This window comes from Labrus mixtus, chromosome 9 (assembly GCF_963584025.1).
Source record: "Labrus mixtus chromosome 9, fLabMix1.1, whole genome shotgun sequence".
NCBI lineage: Eukaryota > Metazoa > Chordata > Actinopteri > Labriformes > Labridae > Labrus > Labrus mixtus.
Window position 1 is genome coordinate 3,650,670 of NC_083620.1, and position 20,583 is coordinate 3,671,252.

Sequence of the window (20,583 nt, forward strand, 5' to 3'; positions counted from 1 at the left end):
CAGATGGTCAGAGTTTCATGATCTGCTGCGTGGGATAATATTCAAAATGAATCCATTGTAAACCCGGGCCACCTTGTTCTTTGGACACAAGCAGTTATTAGAACGAGCCCCACATGATTTCATGAAAGTCATTTTATTCATACAAAAATATTTTGTGCTAAACGTAGAGCTTTAACAACACAACACACTCACAATGATTCAAATGTAGTGCAACAAAGACACCTGAGACTCCTCTGCTCGTGGATGTACCGGGACATCTGTTCAGGGAGAAATATCTGGAGATTTGAAAAATCGGAAAGAAAATTACTTTTCTGGAAAGTAAAAATAAACAAATCTAGAAAAGTATGAATATCTTCAGGAAAACCTAATTTAAAGCATTCACAATCTTTGGGCCTCATTCACCCACCGCTCTTAAGAAGAAATGTGTTCTTCAAACTGACTTACAGTTTTTAGAAGATCCTGATATTCACTAAAGTTTTCTTATCTGGGATTTATTCTTATTCTAAAAATGTGCCTAGCACAAAATATCAGTGTGTCTCTCTCCTGTTTCCAGGTATTCATCCCCTCAGATTTGAATTGTCATATCATGAAACATACACATTCCCTCTTTAAATTCAGCGTTCCTGAGTTAAAAGTTCATTTACCTGCCAAATTTATTTAAATGAAGCAATATCTGAGTTTCAAGATCAAAATCATCAAAATCATTCCAACATTATGTCCTGCCTTCTATCTTGTGATGAGTTTTATCTAATCGATGCATTTCAGTAGGACAGGCGTCACAACACAGTGGTTATAAGTTCAAAAATGTGCGTCATTTTCTGACATCGTTTCTGATGACAGCTCCGTCTGAGCTCTTGATATTATCTGATGTTTCTGTTTGTAGTTTCCATTTCTATCCACTACTGACGCGGCTAAATATGTCATTAAGTCAGCCTGTTTGGGTTTCATTTGGGGCATCACTACATCCAGTTCAGTATTTAAAACTTGGCGTCCAGCATTAAATTGTATAGAGATTTTAATTTAGGTATTCCCCAAAGTCTCTACACTTCTCTTTACGATCCAGTGTGACTTATCAATCAATCAATTTTTATTTGTACAGCGTTAACTCATAACAAGTGTTATCTCGAGACACTTTACAAAAAGCAGGTAAAATACCTTACTCATTGTTATATTACAAAAAGCAGGTAAAAGACCTTACTTATTGTTATGTTACAAAGATCCGGCCTATCCATCATGAGCACTTTAGCAAAGCTGCAAAAGTTACAGTGGTAAGAAAAAACTTTCTTATTAAAAAGGCAGAAATCTTCGGCTGGATCCCCGGCTCATGACAAAACAGCCTTCACACTTGTGTGTGTATGTGAGCACACAGCCCTGCAGTCTCATGCCCTTATATGGGCATACATCAATTTAGGAACACAGGTGAGAACAATTGAGCTGAACCATGAAGCAGACGAGGGTTTTTCTTTTTAACTTTATAAAGAACATGTTTACTATGAAAATAGTAAGCAGTGGTCCTAGTTCATCGTGTCAGAGTAAAGCTAATCTATTCGGTCAACAGACAACTCGTCAGTCGGTCTTCAGCCTGTCTTTGCCTCCGTCTCTCTTCTGTCGCTGGTACAGTCTTCTAGCTTTCTTTAGCAGCAGGATCAGCCAGTAGACCTGCGGAGCCAGGATCGCCAGGTTACCCACGTTGCAATGCAGCGGCAGATGAAAGGCCACTCTGTGCAGGGGGATCCCAAACTGCCGGCCGTACATCCAGTACATGAAGGGGAAGACGAGGATCCGACATGTGAAGAAGGTCAGCAGGACGATGATGCCGTTGATCCTGTGCAGCCTGCCGTTATCGAGGCCCAGCTGGATATCAGGGGGAGAGAACGTGAAGAGGAATAATAACGTTAGCTTGTTCACAGCATGGACTGTACATAAGAGGATGTAGCCTCTGTTGTTAACGATGGCGGTGTGACTAGTTGTGAACATCGACTGGAGCGGTGTCTTAGTTCAGGCACTGCATCCCTCAGAGTGGACATTTGAAGATCAATCACCAAATAGTGGCACGTTGGAGACTGTCCCATTTCAAAGGCTCCTTCAGATGCTTTCTCTCTTCCCCAGGCAACAAAGGATCCATCTAATGCATCCTTTGTGGCCCAACATATCCCCTGATTCAGAGCACAATTCAAACTAGCTAGCAGTTAGAGTTAGTGTTTACTACTAAATCAAAAAGCGACAATAGACAAGGGGCCTTAAAACGTCTAACTATCTTTGATAGCAGCTTAAGTAATGTGACGTCAGTTATGTTAACTAGTTCTGAGGCAGCTGTTACGGGTTGCTAGGCGACAGGGACAACGCTTAGAAATGAAAAGGAAATGGGGGCAGCTGGGGACAAACAGAGTCCTCAGTAGACCAGAATGTCGAATTTCAGATCGGCCTGAGCAGTCTGCACAGGCTACTAAGGACCTTCAAGGGACGCTGCCCCTGATTCGAGACAGAGTTTAAGGTCTAGTCCACACGCAGGCATTTTTTATAACGTTGCTTTTTCTGTGTGTTTTGGCCTTTTGTCCATGCAAACTGTGTTTTAGCTCACTGAAAACGCACAATTTGGAAATCCTCTTCCAGTTTTCAGCTTGTAACGTCACACTGTCACCCAGTTTCTCCTGTCACTTTTGTTTACATGAGATTAGTGCGATGGCAGACGTAACCAAACTAGTGCTGGTGTTAATGCTGACTGGACTTTTAATGCTTACACATATTGTACAGACACAGTTACTCTCCCACTTTGCAGAGATGTCTGAATGGACAACTTTCTAAATGAAATGGTCATTGGAGAGGAATGGCAAGAACGTTTTTGACTTGGCGTGCTCATGGCAGCTGTAACAGTGTGTTTTGCGTTTTCATGTGGATGAAGATGTTTTTGAGAAATATTTTTTTCAACCTCCAAGGGAAAATGTAAACAAAGAATCTTTATGTTCTAGTTAGATTTTTAGGGTTTTAAAAGAGGCATCAGTGGTACATTGAGTCCAATCGGTTTACCTGGATGAGAATCTTCCCCGTGGAGACGAAAGGAGTGCTGAACTCTGTGGTGAAGAGACAGCCGATGAAGAAATCCCCGAGTCCTCTTCTGAAGAACTGCAGAACACAAACATCCATCAGTCGTCACCCCAAATACCACACACACATACTCACACTCAGAGACTCATATTGATCCATAAATAATTTACTAATGATAAAGCATTCAGTGGTTTCACAGTCCCATTAAAAAACTTGGAAATCTCAATAATTCACTGCAAGGACACACCGGAAACAGCGTCGACATATAAAACACAGATATACAGCAAGAAGTTATAAATATATGGAGAGATGGCTCAACTATAAACAGAGCGATCAGAAACCTTGACGGTGATTCCTCCTCGTGCTTACCAGAGTGATGGGCAGGAAAATGAGAAGCAGCGCCAGGTGATGAACCACCAACATCCAGTCCTTCATGAGGAAAGCCTTGACTGTGCGCGGGGAGTGGCTGCTGTTCGAGCTGGAATGACCTCTGACCCTCTGAGTGTGGAAGTGGCTCAGATACATGGCAAAGATGTCGTAGGCCATGTAGGGCGCTCCGAACACAACGAACCAATTGGTCAGCCAGTGACTGCGTACGGTGAGGCAGCATTTGTTAATCCTGGGGCAGTTCATGTTCTCTATAGTGATTAAAAACTCAACTTTCCCACCTGTCAGTCATGACGTCGCTGCAGGAGGTCACCACTCTGACTCCAGCTGCAGTAGCCAGACAGCCATGGATGGCGGAGACGAGCCTGGAGAAACACAGCTAGGTATAATTATTCTCTTAAATAGGAAAAACAACAATTAAAATCACATTTAGTTGCTTGTTACTTAGACACAAGACATGCACTTCTCGTCAAACCAGAGGAATTTTTCATGCTCAACTTTTAACCATTACAAACACTTTTAGACAACTACACCAAACTCCATTAGAAAACATGCATATTAATAAGTGTCTTGCTTATTGGCACATGTGCATATATCTGAAATAAGTTCTTAAATATTTAACCCACTGAGAGGTCAAAATTGCTGTCTTATTACATATTGCCCAAAGCTCTAAAGTTGCCATTCTGATATGGACGTAACATTAGAAAACAAGGGTTAAAATTAAACATTTTCAGTGAATGTTTATATATATATATATATATATATATATCCAGACTATTAACCAAACTTTTTAGTTGTAGATAGCAAAAAAAATATGTACTGCTATTCTCAAATCTGTCATGCCCCTATATTAAACCTGAAATAGACTACAGAGTTTTAGCCAATAACACCGAACACCAATGAAATACATGCTTTTTAATTGTGTCTTGCTAATGATCATCAGTATACTATAAGATTACTTTAATATTTCACTCACTAGGAGATATCTTCCACTCACATGTTGCACATATGACTAAATATTTGAATAAATCTTCAATTTCTTCAGCTCTAAAGTAAGAGACATTTTATTAAACCGGTGTATTATATGGATGTAAATCTACAACAGATCTTCACAGCGTGTGTATATTGGAAATTGTCCTAATAGTGTTTAATTAGTCTGCAGGCCCTTGTTAGTAAATTGAACAAATAGACAATTACACCAAACTCCATCAGTAAACTGTATTAGTTTTGTTTTTCGACACCGAGAAATAAATAATTTAAGACGTCTTAAATGTGATACCCACTCTGGTGAAATGTTGTGTCTTCGGCTATTAATTTACACACATTTGCAAAACAAATGAGTACTTTGTAAGTGTTTGCTATAGCCCCTTGGTGGATTCAGTTTGAGAGGAAGAGAAAACAATAGTTTAAACTATGACTGCCGAAGTAAGGAGACATTTATATTAAAGTAACATCGATACCAACAAAAGCTGTCTAGCGTGTTTAAAGTGATTTATAAGTATGATTTTTTTTAAAGGTAAGGTAAGGAGAACCGGGCGAGGCCCAGGGGGGTGCAGCAGCTCTCACTGACCTCTCACTGACCGACACCACGTCGGCATCACTCCACTTAGTCAAAGTGTGTCTCAGTATTTTCCTGAAGCTGTAGAAAAGCCCCGGAAATACCACGGCTCCACAAGCTAGGGCAGAAATCATGATCTAAGCCGACCTCTTCGTCCCTCTGTGGCCTCCACGCCGCCTCAATAATAGAAGAAAATAGAGATTTCTAAGATATTAAACGACCGAAGGACTGACGCTAATGAAGCTGGCTCATATCAAACGGGAGTAGCATTAGCCTGTCATCTTAGCTTTTGCATTGTTGCTAAACTTCCATTGTCACGCGGATCAGTTTCATTTAGAGGAATATTATTGGTTGAAGAAAAGGCGCTTTGAACCAATAGCAAGAACTGACCTCAAACGCCCCCTGATATAAATAGATTAAGCTACGTGACTACGTTTATGAGTGCACCTTATTATTTACAGTGCACACATTTGTTTTATGAAGGACAAAAAATGACTAAAGTATAAATAATTAAATAAATGCATCGAGAAATATATAAATGCTGAAAACAATACATCAATGAATAAATAATAAATACACTTTGTTAATGAAAAAGGCTATTTATATATTTTTACATGTATTTATTCATTTATTAGCGTATTTCTAAAGTTATATATGTATCAATGCATACATTTCCACATTAATTGAGTTATTCATTTATTTCTGTATTTTTACATTTACACATCTATTTATTTCTGTGTCCAGGTCGTAAGAGGAAAAGTATATATGTAAATTGGCTTCTGTCTGTTTTTCAAAATTGACCAATCCTACTTCAGTAATGTTAGGACGGCCCACTTAATTTACATATTTACTTTTCCTTGTACAACATGGACACAGAAATACATAAATAAATATATTTATTTATATATTTATTGTATGCATTTCTCCCAACATTTATTTATTTATTCATTTATTTATTTATTTATACTTTAGTAATTTTTTGTCCCTCATACAACGTAATACACGAGAGCTGATCCAAATATAATAGAAAACAAACCAAATTACGTATTTTTGTAGGCCAACCTGGAAGTAGCATCACCATGGGGTTTATTGAGAATTCGTCTATGGGATTTTTCATTGGATTTTGGAAAATATTATATATTGATAAATTTACAAGAGTTTGCAAGAGCACTGAAAAACACAACTAGAGGATGTAAGGCGGACTAGTGAGAGAGTTCCCGGCCTCTGTGTCCGGCGTGATGACGTTTAATGTCCCTGAGAACCACTGTAGTCACATTTAGCCACTTGTTAGAAACCGCCTTTTTAAAGACGAGTAAAAATTTCAAAATTCACAAGTAGGGGTATTACCTAACGTAGTTTATGTGGTCTAACAAAACACCAACATCTCTTCAGCTTGTGTTAACCACAGACCTTACTTCAGGTGTCTAACCACAAACCCATTCAAAATCCCCATTGACTTTTAGATGATAAACCCCATGACGCTCAAACGCTAACTTACTTCCGGGTTTTAGGACTCATTCCTGTGGTGCCCTATATAAAAAATAAAATTAAATATAATGAACTTGACCTTCAAGGGGCGGCGGGAGTTCTGTTGTGGGTATGTCTTTGATTTTAAAGCAATTTAAAGGACAATGTATGAACTATTATAACAATAACCATGGGAGATTGAACCCTTTAGAGCAATGCTTCTCAACCCGTCTAGCCTAAGAACCCACCAATACCTCCTAATTGAGAAATGACGCCCAAAACTTCTTAAAATATTCAACCACTCAAATTCATTTATTTTCATTTTTTTGTTCTTTGATAATTAAGAACCCTATTCTCAAATCTTTCAAATCGAGTTCTCTTAAGAACCTGAAACTTTTCTTGAAAGACCACCTGACAAACAGTTTGTAGTGTTGTACACTGTGCAACAAGTCATGATGGACTGAGTCTCATATGACGTGTTGTCTTTATGTCTGTTTGTTCCCTTTAATGATTTTCATTCACATTCCTGTTTTATTATTGTTTTTTAATTCATTTGTAGTTTGGACCATAAAATATCAGGACATTAACCAGCTTTAAGTTTATAATGTGATGTGAAAAACAGAAAAATAATGCAAGTGATAGAGAGTAAAAATAAGAACCATGGACAAAGTCAAAAATGAAATAAAATGTGAGGCACAAATAAATATTTTAAATAATCTAAAGAAAAATGTACCTAATAAAACAGAGATGATTCGTTTTTTCAAATTGATTGTAATTCTTATTTTTATTTTTATTTTTCAAATTTCATTTCCAAATTTGTTAATGTGGGAGGAAACAGAAGCGCTCAGAGTAAACCCACACCACCCAGGACTCCATGGGGGCTCACATGTCGTCCTGTGTAGCCTGTAGAGCTTGTAGAATGAGATGTGAGAGCTTGTAGAATGAGATGTGAGAGCTTGTAGAATGTGATGTGAGAGCTTGTAGAATGAGATGTGAGCTTGCAGAATGAGATGTGAGAGCTTGTAGAATGAGATGTGAGAGCTTGAAAAATCATAATTTACTCAGATTTTTTTTAAATAACTTGTGTAAAAGTTACACAATCCTTTCAATACTTTCTACAAGTACAAATTTGTTTTGCTACAGACGTCTTGCAAAATGTGTTGCAAAACTCAAGCAGCGCAGATTCACGCGAGAAAAGTAGTTTGTGAAGATTTGAGAAGTTGTAATTGGAGAGTTGTGGTTGTAAAAGATAATAGGCACAAGTTATTTTAAAAAAATCGAAGTAAATTATGATTTTTTACATACAAGTTCACTTTTTCAAGCTCTCACATCTCATTCTACAAGCTCTCACATCTCATTCTACAAGCTCTCACATCTCATTCTACAAGCTCACATGTCATTCTACAAGCTCTCACATGTCATTCTACAAGCTCACATCTCATTCTACAAGCTCTCACATGTCATTCTACAAGCTCACATCTCATTCTACAAGCTCTCACATTTTGCAACATATCTACCTTCATATCAGGCCCCAGGAGACCTTTCTGTCATAGCAGGAGCTGAAAGGCACGCTGCTACACAAAATGACGACTGTGAGAAAGGTCTGTCCCACCCACCCACCTGAGGACCAGCGATGTTAACATGTCTTTAGCCACATTTAAAGAGGCTAGTGAAAGAATTCCACTTGGACTTGAAGAATCCTTTGATGCCCCTGCTCTCTTTGGGTAAAAGGCGCTTTTTCAGAGTCTCAATCACAAACTCGATGACTGAGGGAGTCTGTGACAGCAGGTTCCCCCAAAGCCGCCATTTAACAAGCTTCTCACAAAGGTCTTTGTGCACCTTCTCACATACCTTCCTGATCTTCTTGTGTTTTAAATCAATTTCAATTCCAGAGGCTCTTACCTCTACCAAGAGCATGTTTTTCAATGTTTCTACAGTGGCTTTGTAGGCTTCAAGGGACTTACAAATGGGTATTTCTTTCATTACCGTTTGCATCAGCTCTGACACCAGGATGTCACAGGCCAGTTCATCCCACTCCCAGAGTGTGGGGTCTACTTCTTCTTCACACACAGTTTCCTCTGCTTCAAATTCTAGTGTGAAACTCTTAATTTCTGATTCTAGATGATCTGTATCCTCTGGCAGGGAGTCCACAACTTTCTCGATCTCCTTTATAGCTCTTGGGTGTTGTTGTGCCTGCTGTTTCGACCAGGTACACATCCTCTTCATGAAAGAGTCCACCTCAGATTGAATCTCTGCCTTCATTTCCTCGTCTGTGCCTTCAAAGACTCCTTTTCCCGTGAATTTCAGGTGCTTGCTCAAAACACTACACAGATTCTCAGCAACGGTGTCGTGATGGCCGTTGGAAATGTTGCTGGCAATCCTCTTGTATAGGTATATCTCACCTGTACCCCAGTTTCTGGCTTCATCTTCAGCCTGAGAGGTCATCTCTACCACCGTGACGTCCACGCATAGAAAGAGCAGCAGCAGTTGGAAGCTTTTAAGTTTGCTCTTTAAAGTCGCCCTCATGTTCAGGATTGCTTCCCGAGCATATGTGCAGACAAAGAGAGCCTTCATTTGGCTTGGGAGACAATTCCATATTGAAGTTTTGGGTGACTCTGTCTCTGATTTGATCTCCTCATCAGGTGTAACATCCAGGTCCTGCTCATCTTCACTATTTATCATTTCCACAAGCTCACGTGCGAGGTCTTCAAATTCGCTGGAAGATCTGGATAGGTGCAAGTCTAATTCTTCTTTAGACATGTTACCAGTCACACAATGTGTAAGTTTGCTGGACACCTCCTCAAGGATCAACTTTACTGCATTGACAGATGAAATGCATTGGTTTTTTACAGAACGAACATACTCTTGTCTCTCTCCTTGTAGAGGAGTAACGGGGACCAGAGATGTTTTAATGACCTCCTCCTCCTGATCAGGTGGAGTCTGTTCAATGTCCTTGTCCTCATCAACCAGTGTTGGTTCATCCTCCTCCTCCTGATCAGGTGGAGTCTGTTCAATGTCCTCATCCTCATCAACCAGTGTTGGTTCATCCTCCTCCTCCTGATCAGGTGGAGTCTGTTCAATGTCCTCGTCCTCATCAACCAGTGTTGGTTCATCCTCCTCCTCCTGATCAGGTGGAGTCTGTTCAATGTCCTCGTCCTCATCAACTAGTGTTGGTTCATCCTCCTCCTCCTGATCAGGTGGAGTCTGTTCAATGTCCTCGTCCTCATCAACCAGTGTTGGTTCATCCTCCTCCTCCTGATCAGGTGGAGTCTGTTCAATGTCCTCGTCCTCATCAACCAGTGTTGGTTCATCCTCCTCCTCCTGATCAGGTGGAGTCTGTTCAATGTCCTCGTCCTCATCAACCAGTGTTGGTTCATCCTCCTCGTTCTGATCAAATGGAGTCTGTTCAATGTCCTCGTCCTCGTCCTCATCAATCGGAGTTGGTTCAACCTCCTCTTCCTGATCAGTCAGAGGTAGTTCTACTTCCTCCTCCTGCTCAGTACGCGTCTCTAAATTTGATGGAGATTCAACTTGCTCTGCTGTGTTTTCAGCAGAACAGGACAAGAACTCTGCCAAACATTTTTTTAGCATTTTTCCAACATGTTTTGCAATATTTCTCACTCTGGCAGTGAAGGTCTTGCATCCCTCAGATTTCTCTCCAATGCTGTCACTCCCTTTGGACCCTTTGGAGAGCTCAGAATTAACTCTCTCTGTGGCCTCTGTGACCATGAGCCCTGTCACCTGCTCTGCACTGGGGCAACAGATGTCACCCTGTACTCCCAACGTCTCAGCCAAAGTCTGTGCAATGGTGACACCCAAGTCACCAAGATACTCGTGCACCTGCTCTTCAGAAAGAGCCAGGCTGTTCTGGGACCCTTTGGATCCAGAGGGTGATTTTGTTGGTCTGTCACTCTCCTCTGTTGGTTTCTTTTTGTAAATCTCATGGATGTATTTAGATATAATATCGATTATATCTAAACACATAGCCATGAGAAGCTTTTTGGTCCGATTATCAAAAGATCCGGCCTCTATATTGGTCCATTGTACCTTTGTCATCTGTACAAGGCACGATTGGATAATGGGGCGCAGAGAGTCTTTGTAGACCACTGAAACGCTTTGTTCCATCTTGTCCATGCTGCTTGTGGAAGTCATCTTATCTGATGTTTATGGTCGCTTTGTGTCTCCTGACAGTAAATGTGACTTAAAACACCTGAAGTGAAGTTTGTCTCCTCCTGTTAGCTTTGTCCTGTAAGCTGTTTGAGAGTGTTTGGGTGGTTCAGAATGTTGAGCTTTGATCTATGACATCACATTCCGGATCAAAGGACAGTCACCTGCCACTCAAATCTGACATTGTTTATTTTCAAAAACTTTCTTTAAAACAGTAGCCTCACATTGATTCTGTCAAGTTCAAACAATAACACAACGTATGAGGGACAAAAAATGACTAAAGTATAAATAAATAAATAAATGAATAAATGTTGGGAGAAATGCATACAATAATGTATAAATAAATAAATAATTACATAAATGCATCGATAAATATATAAATGCTGAAAACAATATATCAATGAATAAATAATAAATACACTTTGTTAATGAAAAAGGCTATTTATATATTTTTACATGTATTTATTAATTTATTAGCGTATTTCTAAAGTTATATATGTATCAATGCATACATTTCCACATTAATTGAGTTATTCATTTATTTCTGTATTTTTACATTTACACATCTATTTATTTCTGTGTCCAGGTCGTAAGAGGAAAAGTATATATGTAAATTGGCTTCTGTCTGTTTTCCAAAATTGACCAATCCTACTTCAGTAATGTTAGGACGGCCCACTTAATTTACATATTTACTTTTCCTTGTACAACATGGACACAGAAATACATAAATAAATATATATTTATTTATATATTTATTGATGCATTTATTTAATTATTTATACATTATTATATGCATTTCTCCCAACATTTATTTATTTATTCATTTATTTATACTTTAGTCATTTTTTGTCCATCATATTGTTTAGCACAAATGTAACTTATTCAATTGATATCAGAATCTGAAATACTTTAATTACCACAGTCATTACAGTGGCTCTTATATAACATAGCAGTGGGATATATGGGCATGTAGAGTAAGCTAATTAAATACAAAAAAAAGAAAGAAGTAAACAAATGTAGTTTTGCCGATGGAACACAGAGTATAAACGTTTAAACGTTATTGCATGTGTAGTCATTGATTACTTTATTTTGTTGTTGTGAGAAGTAAAAGATGCTTCATTACATTAAAATGTACATTGTCAGTGATGAATAAAAAGTGGAATATGTTAATAATCTAGTTGTGTAACAAAATTAATTCCTAATAATACGGCAAAAAAAAATCAGGTGCAGTTTAGGGCTGAACCTAAGACAGAGCAAACTGTGAGCCTAAAACCTCAGGAAGACATTCTGGGACATTTAGTGAACAGAATCCATTTTGACCAGGGACGATAAGACTTTGTATTCAGGGACTTCAGACCACTAAAATACTGTAAGGTGCATAGAGCAGATAACTTACAGTAATTACCCAATTTGAGGATATTTTGAATTGATTTTGTGTTGCAATTTACTTTTATTTCTTAACTTCATACCTCTTAATTCCTTTTTTTATCTTACAATTTTAGATGTTTTAATATCTGTTCTGCTCAGTGTGATATGTCTCTCAATGCTCAATGTCAAATGTTCTGCTTTTAACTCTGTAGAGCACTTTGAATTGCTTTGTGTAGGAATGGTGCTCTATAAACTTTCTGTGCCTTGTTTACTTAAATAAATCCATCTCTCAGAGAGGATTTGTCCTCGACCCACACATTGCAGCTAAATCTGAAAGTTGTTTGTTCGAAGGGAGTTTAATTAATTAAATATAAACAATATCAAGAAGAAAACATCAAATCTCACAATAATTTATTTTGTTTTTGACATAATGTTTAATTTCCTCGTTCCACCATCTGCAGTAGGTGTGTTACTCGATGCACATCTTCAGTTTCTGTACTGAACACAACATGCCGGTGGCCACATTTTTTCAGCACCTCCTGCAGAGGCTCCCCATTCTCCTCTACGTGTTTCTCCAATGTCGTTCCACTCAGCTCCTCTCCAAAGGTGAACAACACAACAGTGCTTCTCCACACATCATCCCCCAAAGTGCCGAGGAACTCCTCCACAGCTCCTCTGTCCTCCTCATAAAACGAGTCCACCGGTATAGCCAGCAGGAAGGTCACTTTGCTCCCTTCAGGGCAGAGAGAAGTGCTCTGGTTAAGCTCTGTCACCACCTCCTCGGCGTTGGCCAGACCGTACAGACTCCACCCGGGGGTGTCCACCACGGTGACAGCTCGCCCTGAAACCGTCCCATGGCCGACAGAGCACCTGGTGGTCTGTCCGTACTGATAGACCTCAAACTTTTCTTTGTCCAGGATGATGTTGCCTGCTGAGCTCTTCCCTGACTTCCTCTTCCCCAGCAGGATGAAGGAGAGAGCCAGTCTAGAGCTGACTCCTGCAATGACATGAAGTGCTTCACAGTTTAATACATTTTTTTTTGTAATTCATAAACTGTATTAAGAAGTGGACATAGGCTCTAAGTTTCAAAAGAGAAGCCATTTTCTCTGACATTAGGATCAGAGTAACGTGTTACAGATTGCTTTCTCATGCCACTCATTGAGTCATCGACAACTGAAAAGGCAATGATGGTAAACAAATCTACCTGACCGCTGTCTTTGTCCAGGCCTGCCATCCCATACATCATGCCTCTCTCTCATCTCCACCTCTACTTGTCCATCCTGCCGACTCCTCTCCCCCTCCATCCTCGCCTCTCGTCTTAGATTGGTGTACAACATGTTCTGAATCTCCCAGGAACGGTTGTTGGTCGCCATCATGCTTCGGATCTTCTTGAAGAGCTCTGTGACCTGCGTGTCTGAGGCACTGGGCTGGTTGGTCATAGCCTGGTACCTGTTCCCACATCGCTCCAGCAGCCAATGGAGAGTCCGTCCTTTTTGTCTTATGTGCTCCTGAATGCGCAAGACTCCTACAACAGACGGAGTCAATCACCATCATTTCAGTCCTAAAAGCTAATTTCAGCATGCTACTTGATTAAAAAGACAGTATGCTGTGGTTTAGCAGTATCACTTTGATCATGTTTACCTTCTAAATTTAGTGTGTAAGCATTTTATGAAGCCAATAAGCTCTAAGTATGACACAGAGCCAAGGCTGGTAGACGTGTCATTTTGCAAGAACTTGACATAAACCTGAATATTGAATTAAAGGAAAATAGGATGATGAAAGGCATGCATGTTTGGTGAAATAAAACCTTGTCAATCCATGCTGAAGGCTTTGAGAAATTGCATTCAAAGAGTCAACATGTGGAAAAGTCAGCAGATAGCCAACAACAGATAGGAAGACACTATAATAAGGTTGCAGTGCTCTCTGTTTAATTAGCAGTGACACACCTCAACTCAAACCAGACACGAGTAAACTGTCATTACTTTACCTAATTTGTCTCCATGTGTGAAGAGGACAATAGCTCGGGGCCAGATGGAGGTTTGGAGCAGTCCGAGTTGAGCCTCCATGGCCTTCCACTCCTTTTGGCCAAAGACGGAGGTGGTGGGAAGCACCAACAGGATGACATGGGGCTCTGGACTGCAGAGAGTAAGACCTCTGAGGAGCTCCTGGGTCACTCTGTCTGGAGTTGAGGTACAGGAGAACCAGCCCGGGGTGTCAACAACCGTCACCTGGTAGATCAAATTCTTTCAAAATGAGAGAAGACCCAGTTACGCGACCTCTTGCGATGAACTGATTTCTACTTCTCGATTTACGCAGACCTTTATGAATTTGGTCCTTGCTTGATTTTGGCGCCCACTGTGGACGAAGCAGTTCTCCGGTGTTTCACATGTTTACAGGAACTTTGCTCTACACAGATTTTAACGTTTTATACTCTGCAAAAAATATCCAATTTGTGGGCTTTCATTGCAAGGTTTTTGTTTTTACAGATTTAAAGGTAGAGTCATATTGTTGGTTGCAGTTTAAAAACACAACATTCATACTGGGCCACTAATGGGCTCATAGCCACCAGAAGAGCACACTCACTGCAGGATGTAGTGTGTACATATACTGCTGCCTACACTGCAAGCTACTGCACGCTAGCACAAGCTAACCACTCGTTTTGGAACGAGCTCTAACGACATGACTCTGCCTTAATTTGGGACAGGCTTCAATAAGAGAGAGGCTTTTAACTACTTTCAAATATAACTTATGCACAGCAAAGATTAAGATTAAGATTTACTTTTATTGATCCCTGCAAGGGGAAATTTCAGTTTTTACACTCTGTAGTCATGCAACACACACAGGCTGAAATACACATACACACATGCACACAAACAGGATCCTATGGACATGCACTAGGGGAGGGATGTCGGGGTGATGGGGCTGCCCACGGTGGGCACTCCTGGGCTGGTGGTGGGGAGGGGGTTTGGTGCCTTGCTCAGGGGCACCTCGGCAGTGCTCAGGAGGTGATCTGGCACCTCTCCAGCAACCAGACCAACTTCGGTGCTTGGTCCGCACCGGGACTTGAGCCGGCGACCCTCCAGTTCCCAACCCAAGTCCCTACAGACTGAGCTGCTGCCGCCCCAAGCTACTGCCCCCCCAAGATGTAGAAAACTCCACCAATTTACACCAGAGAGAATATTTGACTTTGCACAAAGTCAGGAAATCAATAAACAAATCTGTGTAAAATCACTACACCTTTTTTAGCAGTAAGCCAACCTGCTGCAAAGCTTACATGAAAACAAACGTCATTTGTCTTTTTTGGATGGATGTTGAGGTATATTTATTTTGTGTCTTTCTGCTTTTTTTCTATATGTTTATTCCACTAACTAATCATTTCTAAATGCATAAGAGCCTCTATTTGATTGAGGAATAATTGCCTCTATTTGTCAAACATGCAGCTACACCAGGCTGGTAAAAGGGACTGGACATGAAATTGGGATTTGCATTTATTTAAGGTATATTTTCTCTTCTTATTCACGTGCGTCATATATGAGGGTTTGAATCGCCTCCAATCTCTGAATTGTATCCACTCTGTTGGGCCTCAGCCATGTGTGTGGGACAAAGAACTCAGGCCTGTATCACAGTTCTCAAGCCTGACTAGAGTTATTTGGAGGCAACTAAACAAAGAAAAGAAAACTAACTAATACTAAAAGAAACTAACAAATAGGTGTGAAAAGTGGGGGGGTGGGGGGTGTCTGAATTCTCTATCCTCATTGGAGGAGGCCTGAGGTAAACCCACAGGCAGCTCCAGCCTTTAAAAGCAATCGCCAGGCATTGCTTCCTTCTCTTCAAGTGTTGTCTGCCGACACCAGAGGTTACCCTCTCCAACAAGATGGACTCCAGCATTCGAGACTATGGGTGCGTTCGAATTGTCCCTCCTATCTCCTTTCACTATCCACTTTACCTTAACCCCGGAAGCATTTAAGTGGCGGCCATGATACTGCTTCCTTTATAGCCTCCTTTAGCATAGGATACACTGGACCATCCTTTACTAAAGGAGATGAGATATGCTGCTCCACAATTCCTTGCGGCCGCAACATTTAAAGCAAGTCGTGCATCCGACTGTTCACGGAAATGAACGATGATTGTAAAGTGACACAGATCATGTAAGAGATAAAAAGATAAGAGACATTTTTATCCAGATGATGTTTTATTCAACATATTGCATTCACTTAAGAATGCTGTGCAGTTGTACATTTGTATGCTTCAAACATTATGTGTAGGTTATATCTTACATAAATGTAACAATTCATTTCATACAATCATATTTATGTTGATGTTGATTTATGAGTGGACAGGAAGCTGATGGTTTCACTTTTGTTACTCGTAGCCTGGTAGTCTATATTTCTTTTATTTCAATCCTAACCTTGTGGTGATTAGGATTATTTCACCGGTAAGAAGGCACAGAGGAAAGTTTTTTAGATGCGTTTTTTGTAGTCCATTTTATGAACATTGTAATTTCACCACGGCAGACCCACGTCATTAACCTCCGCCAGCCCGTCACATTTAATGACATGGCCTAGTGGAAATGTGGTCGGATTGTCAGAGCAACGAGATCGCCTTTCCCTAAGTCCTTTATGAATTCTCCTAACATCTTTCCTTGACCTCATGACGTTTCCCCGGGGTTAAGGTAAAGTGGATAGTGAAAGGAGATAGGAGGGACAATTCGAATGCACCCAAAGCCTTTCCTCTTCTTGACTTACATAGGTTAAACTCCAGAGCTGAGGTTGTTCAGTATAGGTAGCTCTTCACATGCTGAATTCAAGCATCAGAGGATTCAGCTGACTACTTCCACGGCATATTTTTAGGAGTTTTGGGCGCAATCAGATGCTATCAGGTTCGAGCAAAAAGAAGAGTTTCTTTCCTTTGATTTTTCGTAAGACGTCATTGAACGCAACTGGACAGGAGCGCTGAAGAAAGCCCACTGATCCTTAAATCCACAAGGACACATAAAGAACTCAGCTCCTGCAACCAGAAGACCCTATAGAGCAGCGCTCTGGTCGAAGATCTGAATCCCGCTACCCTCCTCCTACATCTGCCACGAAGGAAACCTGCCTGAATCTGATGATTCAACATTCAACAGAGTGACGATCTAACCAACTTTGCAACGATCACCAGGAGTTACCCCAAGTAAGAGCTTTGGTCTGGGCAGAAATAGTTTCAGAAATAGTTATGTTTCTTTTATAACCACTGATAATTATGCATCATTGTTGACGACATGTCACATTCTGTTTATTATCTGTTGTAAGCTGCTGCATTTGTTTTATTGTGATGAACTGCTGTGTTCACCTATGTGTGTAATGCTATGCTAGTTTACCTTCAGTCAACGGCTTTCACAATCAGAAAGACCAGTGTACCCGCCGTCGAATCAAAGTCCGGCCACTGGCTTTCTGGTGTTTAAGTAACAGTTACTGAACTCAGCTCAGAGAGCTCAAACTATTTCAAAAGGTAGCCACACGGCTTCCTTTGTTGTCCACCATTTTGTCACCATGTGACGAAGCCACACGGTGCATTGTCTCTCTCCACCATCTTGTTTTCTCTCTCTCATCTACATACACACTCATCTACACACACACACACACACACACACACACATTCACACCCCTTTCACAAGCCTCGCTTGATAATGTTTGTTGCTTAGATTAGTTTATGATAGTTATTTGTTTGATTTAGTTAATTGATTTTTATTGATGTTGCTTTGTTTAAATAAATTCTGTTATAATTTAAGAGAGCAGTTGTTTGTGATTACTGGTGTATTTGCATTGTGATATAAGCTGGGTGTGAGGGCTTTGTGTACGGATTTCACGCCTTCAATTTATTAAATATAGTTATTAATTATTAATAACATTAGTAATTAAATAACTAATCTGAGACTGATTTGAGTGATATTTTGGTTATATTTCCCTGAGTACAGGTTGGTGCCCCAAAACGAGATTAAACATAGTTTAATGATATTTTATTTATATTATTAATAATTAAATAGAATTATTAAAGAATATAACCAAAGTTGACTTGATACAACCCCAACAACTCCCAATCTCAATTGTGCCCGGTCATTGACTGAAGTTCACATATCAGCTCTGCACCCAGAAACATCTCGAGTCAAACAAACAAAAACAAAACATCAAAATCCAGGTAGAGGACAAAGTCTCTGTAGACACAGTCACCACCACGCATGTATGGTGGCCCATAAGTGATGATTGAGCGACATTACTTTTCTATAAGTCTATATTTTATAGGAAAAAGCTACTGACTCTATCTTATATATATATATATATATATATATATATATATATAATACATCTGAAGAGAAGTAAAGAGACAGTTTCATTTCAATAACACAAGGGCTTCTTGGACTTTGGTTTCTCTTAAATCAGACTATAACATCAGTGAGGTGCGGTGGTGCATGTTTAAGTTTCACTCACACACACACACACACACATGTCCCTGTGTTTGTCGAGTTTAAAGCTCCATATCGTCAAAGCTTCTTTCTGCACTATAAGAGAGAGAAAGCCCCAAAGCTTCAAATGGCTTCTTCCTCCCATCACAAACATGTGACTTCAAAAGAGTGCTCGAGAAACCAGTGAGAGAAGTTAAGGTGTCTGCTACCATTATTTTTTTATACATTCTATGAAAAAGACAAGGCTGTGTAAGGGTTTGGGAAAGTGGGATGCAATTGCGGACCCCAGGTGTCTGAAAGTTATCCCAGAGGGATAACCACTAAAATCACAAGCGATTAAATAGGAGGGGACAAAAATAAAAGCTACTAGCCAAATAACAAGGCTCTCTTTTCTAAATATAAACAAGACCAGAAACGAAACCACCACTGCCGAGCAGCTGACAAAAAAACTTGATTAAAGGGGAGAACAGAATCAGCTGAGACACAAAGGCCTGTGTTTACAAAGAAACTAAAAGGCTGGGTCAGAAATTCCCAGCACCAACAAACTACACTTGTAGCTCTACTGGAAACCTTAAGTAAACACACAGAGGAAAGACAAGTGGTGCTTATGCAAAATCACACACTACTAGAGGACACAAGAAACACAGAGAGACCCTCTCACTATCTCTGATGGTGAGACAATGAACCACCACAGAGTGCTGCAACTCAAGGGAATATATAACCTTTACACACCTGGACCAATTCAGGACCAATCCGTCACACACACACACACACCTGACACTGCACCGAGATGATGACCTCCCCACACTCACAGAGTGACCAGTGTGATCTCCCTCACAGGCTGAAGTTAAAATGAAATGAACTTGTTCATTTACTTGTTTTCCAAAAACAGTGCCGTTCTCTCTGGAGCTGCGGGTGGTGTTCTCCTGAAAGGCTCGTCTCCCCAGGATGGTGTTCCCCACTGAGCTCTTCCCACTCTGTTTCTCTCCCAGTAACAGCATTGACAGGTTTGTCTCCGGACCTGCCAAACATTTTATGATCTTCAATAAACGAACACTCAGATAACAACGCCCAGTGACTTTTAAATGACTTTTAATAACTCACCATTTGCAGCCGCCATGTAAAGGTTCCCGTTTTTAATCATCCACAGTGAGAATGTGGGTCAAAGACTGAAACCTCTCTCTGAAAGCAACTCCTCTTATAGGACTCAGTTTCTGCTTTTACTTCCTGCTGCTGATTCTTTGGCAAATATACAATCCTTCAACGTGAACTATCGCAACTCAAATTAGTTTCAAAGTTCACAACTAAGGAGTTCCTTGGAAGTGCCTTAGGTGGAAATGATGACTCAGTTGAAAAACACACATGATGAACATAAACAGACAGCTACACAGTCATCTGGTTTAAGGTCATAAAGCTGAGATTAAAGCAACAACATTTAATCGAGGTGTGGTCATTGTAATATCTCAGCGTCGACTGAGGCTGTAGTGGAGGGGACCATTGTGAGATCTTTTCATGGGGGCCCAAAAAAAATCCCCCTGAAGAAAGATACTTCCAAAATCATGCCCACAGATTGTCAAATCAGCAAGTATGAGTGATGAATATGCAAGCACGTATTAGAAATTGTGTGCACAGATTCATAAAGTAAGATTTACACATAACTGATTTTATTTTAGCTCACACCTATGCTGATGATACTTTTGTGTATTGTACTGAGAAATTGCGTCTTGCCTTTAATGTTGTCCAGGAGGCTCCTGATCAGCTTAAATTGGTTCTGAATTCAAGTAAAACTAAATTAATGTTGTTTTTCTAGGGCCAGACATATCAATTACGATGATGTGCAGATATCTACTTTAAGTGTCTCGTAGCATTGAACGAGTTACTCAATAACTATCTTGACATTTGGCTGGATAAAAAAATGAACATTTAAATATCATATAGACAGCCTTACGGTCAAGTTGCGACAGAAAATTGGCTTCTTCTACAGAAACAGAACCAGTTTTCCTTTGATTACTAAGAAAAGGATTGTAGAGGCAGTTCGGTTTTAGACTATGGTGACGTGATTTACAGGCATGCAGCAGAATCAACTCTCAGGCCCCTTGACTCTGTCTATCACTCTGGTGATAGATATGATACTCACCATTGTGTATTG

General features: G+C 40.2%; 2 protein-coding genes across 2 annotated transcripts; both read right to left on the reverse strand.

Moving 5' to 3' along the window:
• Positions 1-114: 114 nt before the first annotated feature.
• On the reverse strand, positions 115-5,295 carry LOC132980074 (TLC domain-containing protein 3A-like). The gene is made up of 5 exons (XM_061045988.1): positions 5,003-5,295; positions 3,714-3,797; positions 3,415-3,634; positions 3,028-3,123; positions 115-1,854 (listed from the first exon to the last, which is right to left on the reverse strand). Exons 1-5 carry the CDS (start codon positions 5,122-5,124, stop codon positions 1,567-1,569), a joined length of 810 nt encoding a protein of 269 aa, XP_060901971.1. The 5' UTR covers positions 5,125-5,295; the 3' UTR covers positions 115-1,566.
• A 7,091-nt stretch (positions 5,296-12,386) lies between these two features.
• On the reverse strand, positions 12,387-19,774 carry LOC132980081 (GTPase IMAP family member 8-like). The gene is made up of 5 exons (XM_061046001.1): positions 19,539-19,774; positions 19,310-19,455; positions 13,980-14,220; positions 13,197-13,517; positions 12,387-12,989 (listed from the first exon to the last, which is right to left on the reverse strand). The coding sequence occupies exons 1-5, from the start codon at positions 19,576-19,578 to the stop codon at positions 12,427-12,429; spliced, it is 1,311 nt and encodes a 436-aa protein (XP_060901984.1). The 5' UTR covers positions 19,579-19,774; the 3' UTR covers positions 12,387-12,426.
• Positions 19,775-20,583: the final 809 nt, after the last annotated feature.

What these genes read in the sequence shown, in the direction of transcription:
- LOC132980074 (XM_061045988.1), bottom strand. Translation starts at nt 5,124, where the DNA reads ATGATTTCTGCCCTAGCTTGTGGAGCCGTGGTATTTCCGGGGCTTTTC. An exon ending in GTGGTGTCGGTCAGTGAGAG is followed by an intron (nt 3,798 to 5,002) that starts GTCAGTGAGAGC and finishes GTGTTTCTCCAG; the next exon opens with GCTCGTCTCCGCCATCCATG. An exon ending in AGCGACGTCATGACTGACAG is followed by an intron (nt 3,635 to 3,713) that starts GTGGGAAAGTTG and finishes CACCGTACGCAG; the next exon opens with TCACTGGCTGACCAATTGGT.
- LOC132980081 (XM_061046001.1), bottom strand. Translation starts at nt 19,578, where the DNA reads ATGATTAAAAACGGGAACCTTTACATGGCGGCTGCAAATG. An exon ending in TTACATGGCGGCTGCAAATG is followed by an intron (nt 19,456 to 19,538) that starts GTGAGTTATTAA and finishes AATGTTTGGCAG; the next exon opens with GTCCGGAGACAAACCTGTCA. An exon ending in TGGACAAAGACAGCGGTCAG is followed by an intron (nt 12,990 to 13,196) that starts GTAGATTTGTTT and finishes ATGTCATTGCAG; the next exon opens with GAGTCAGCTCTAGACTGGCT.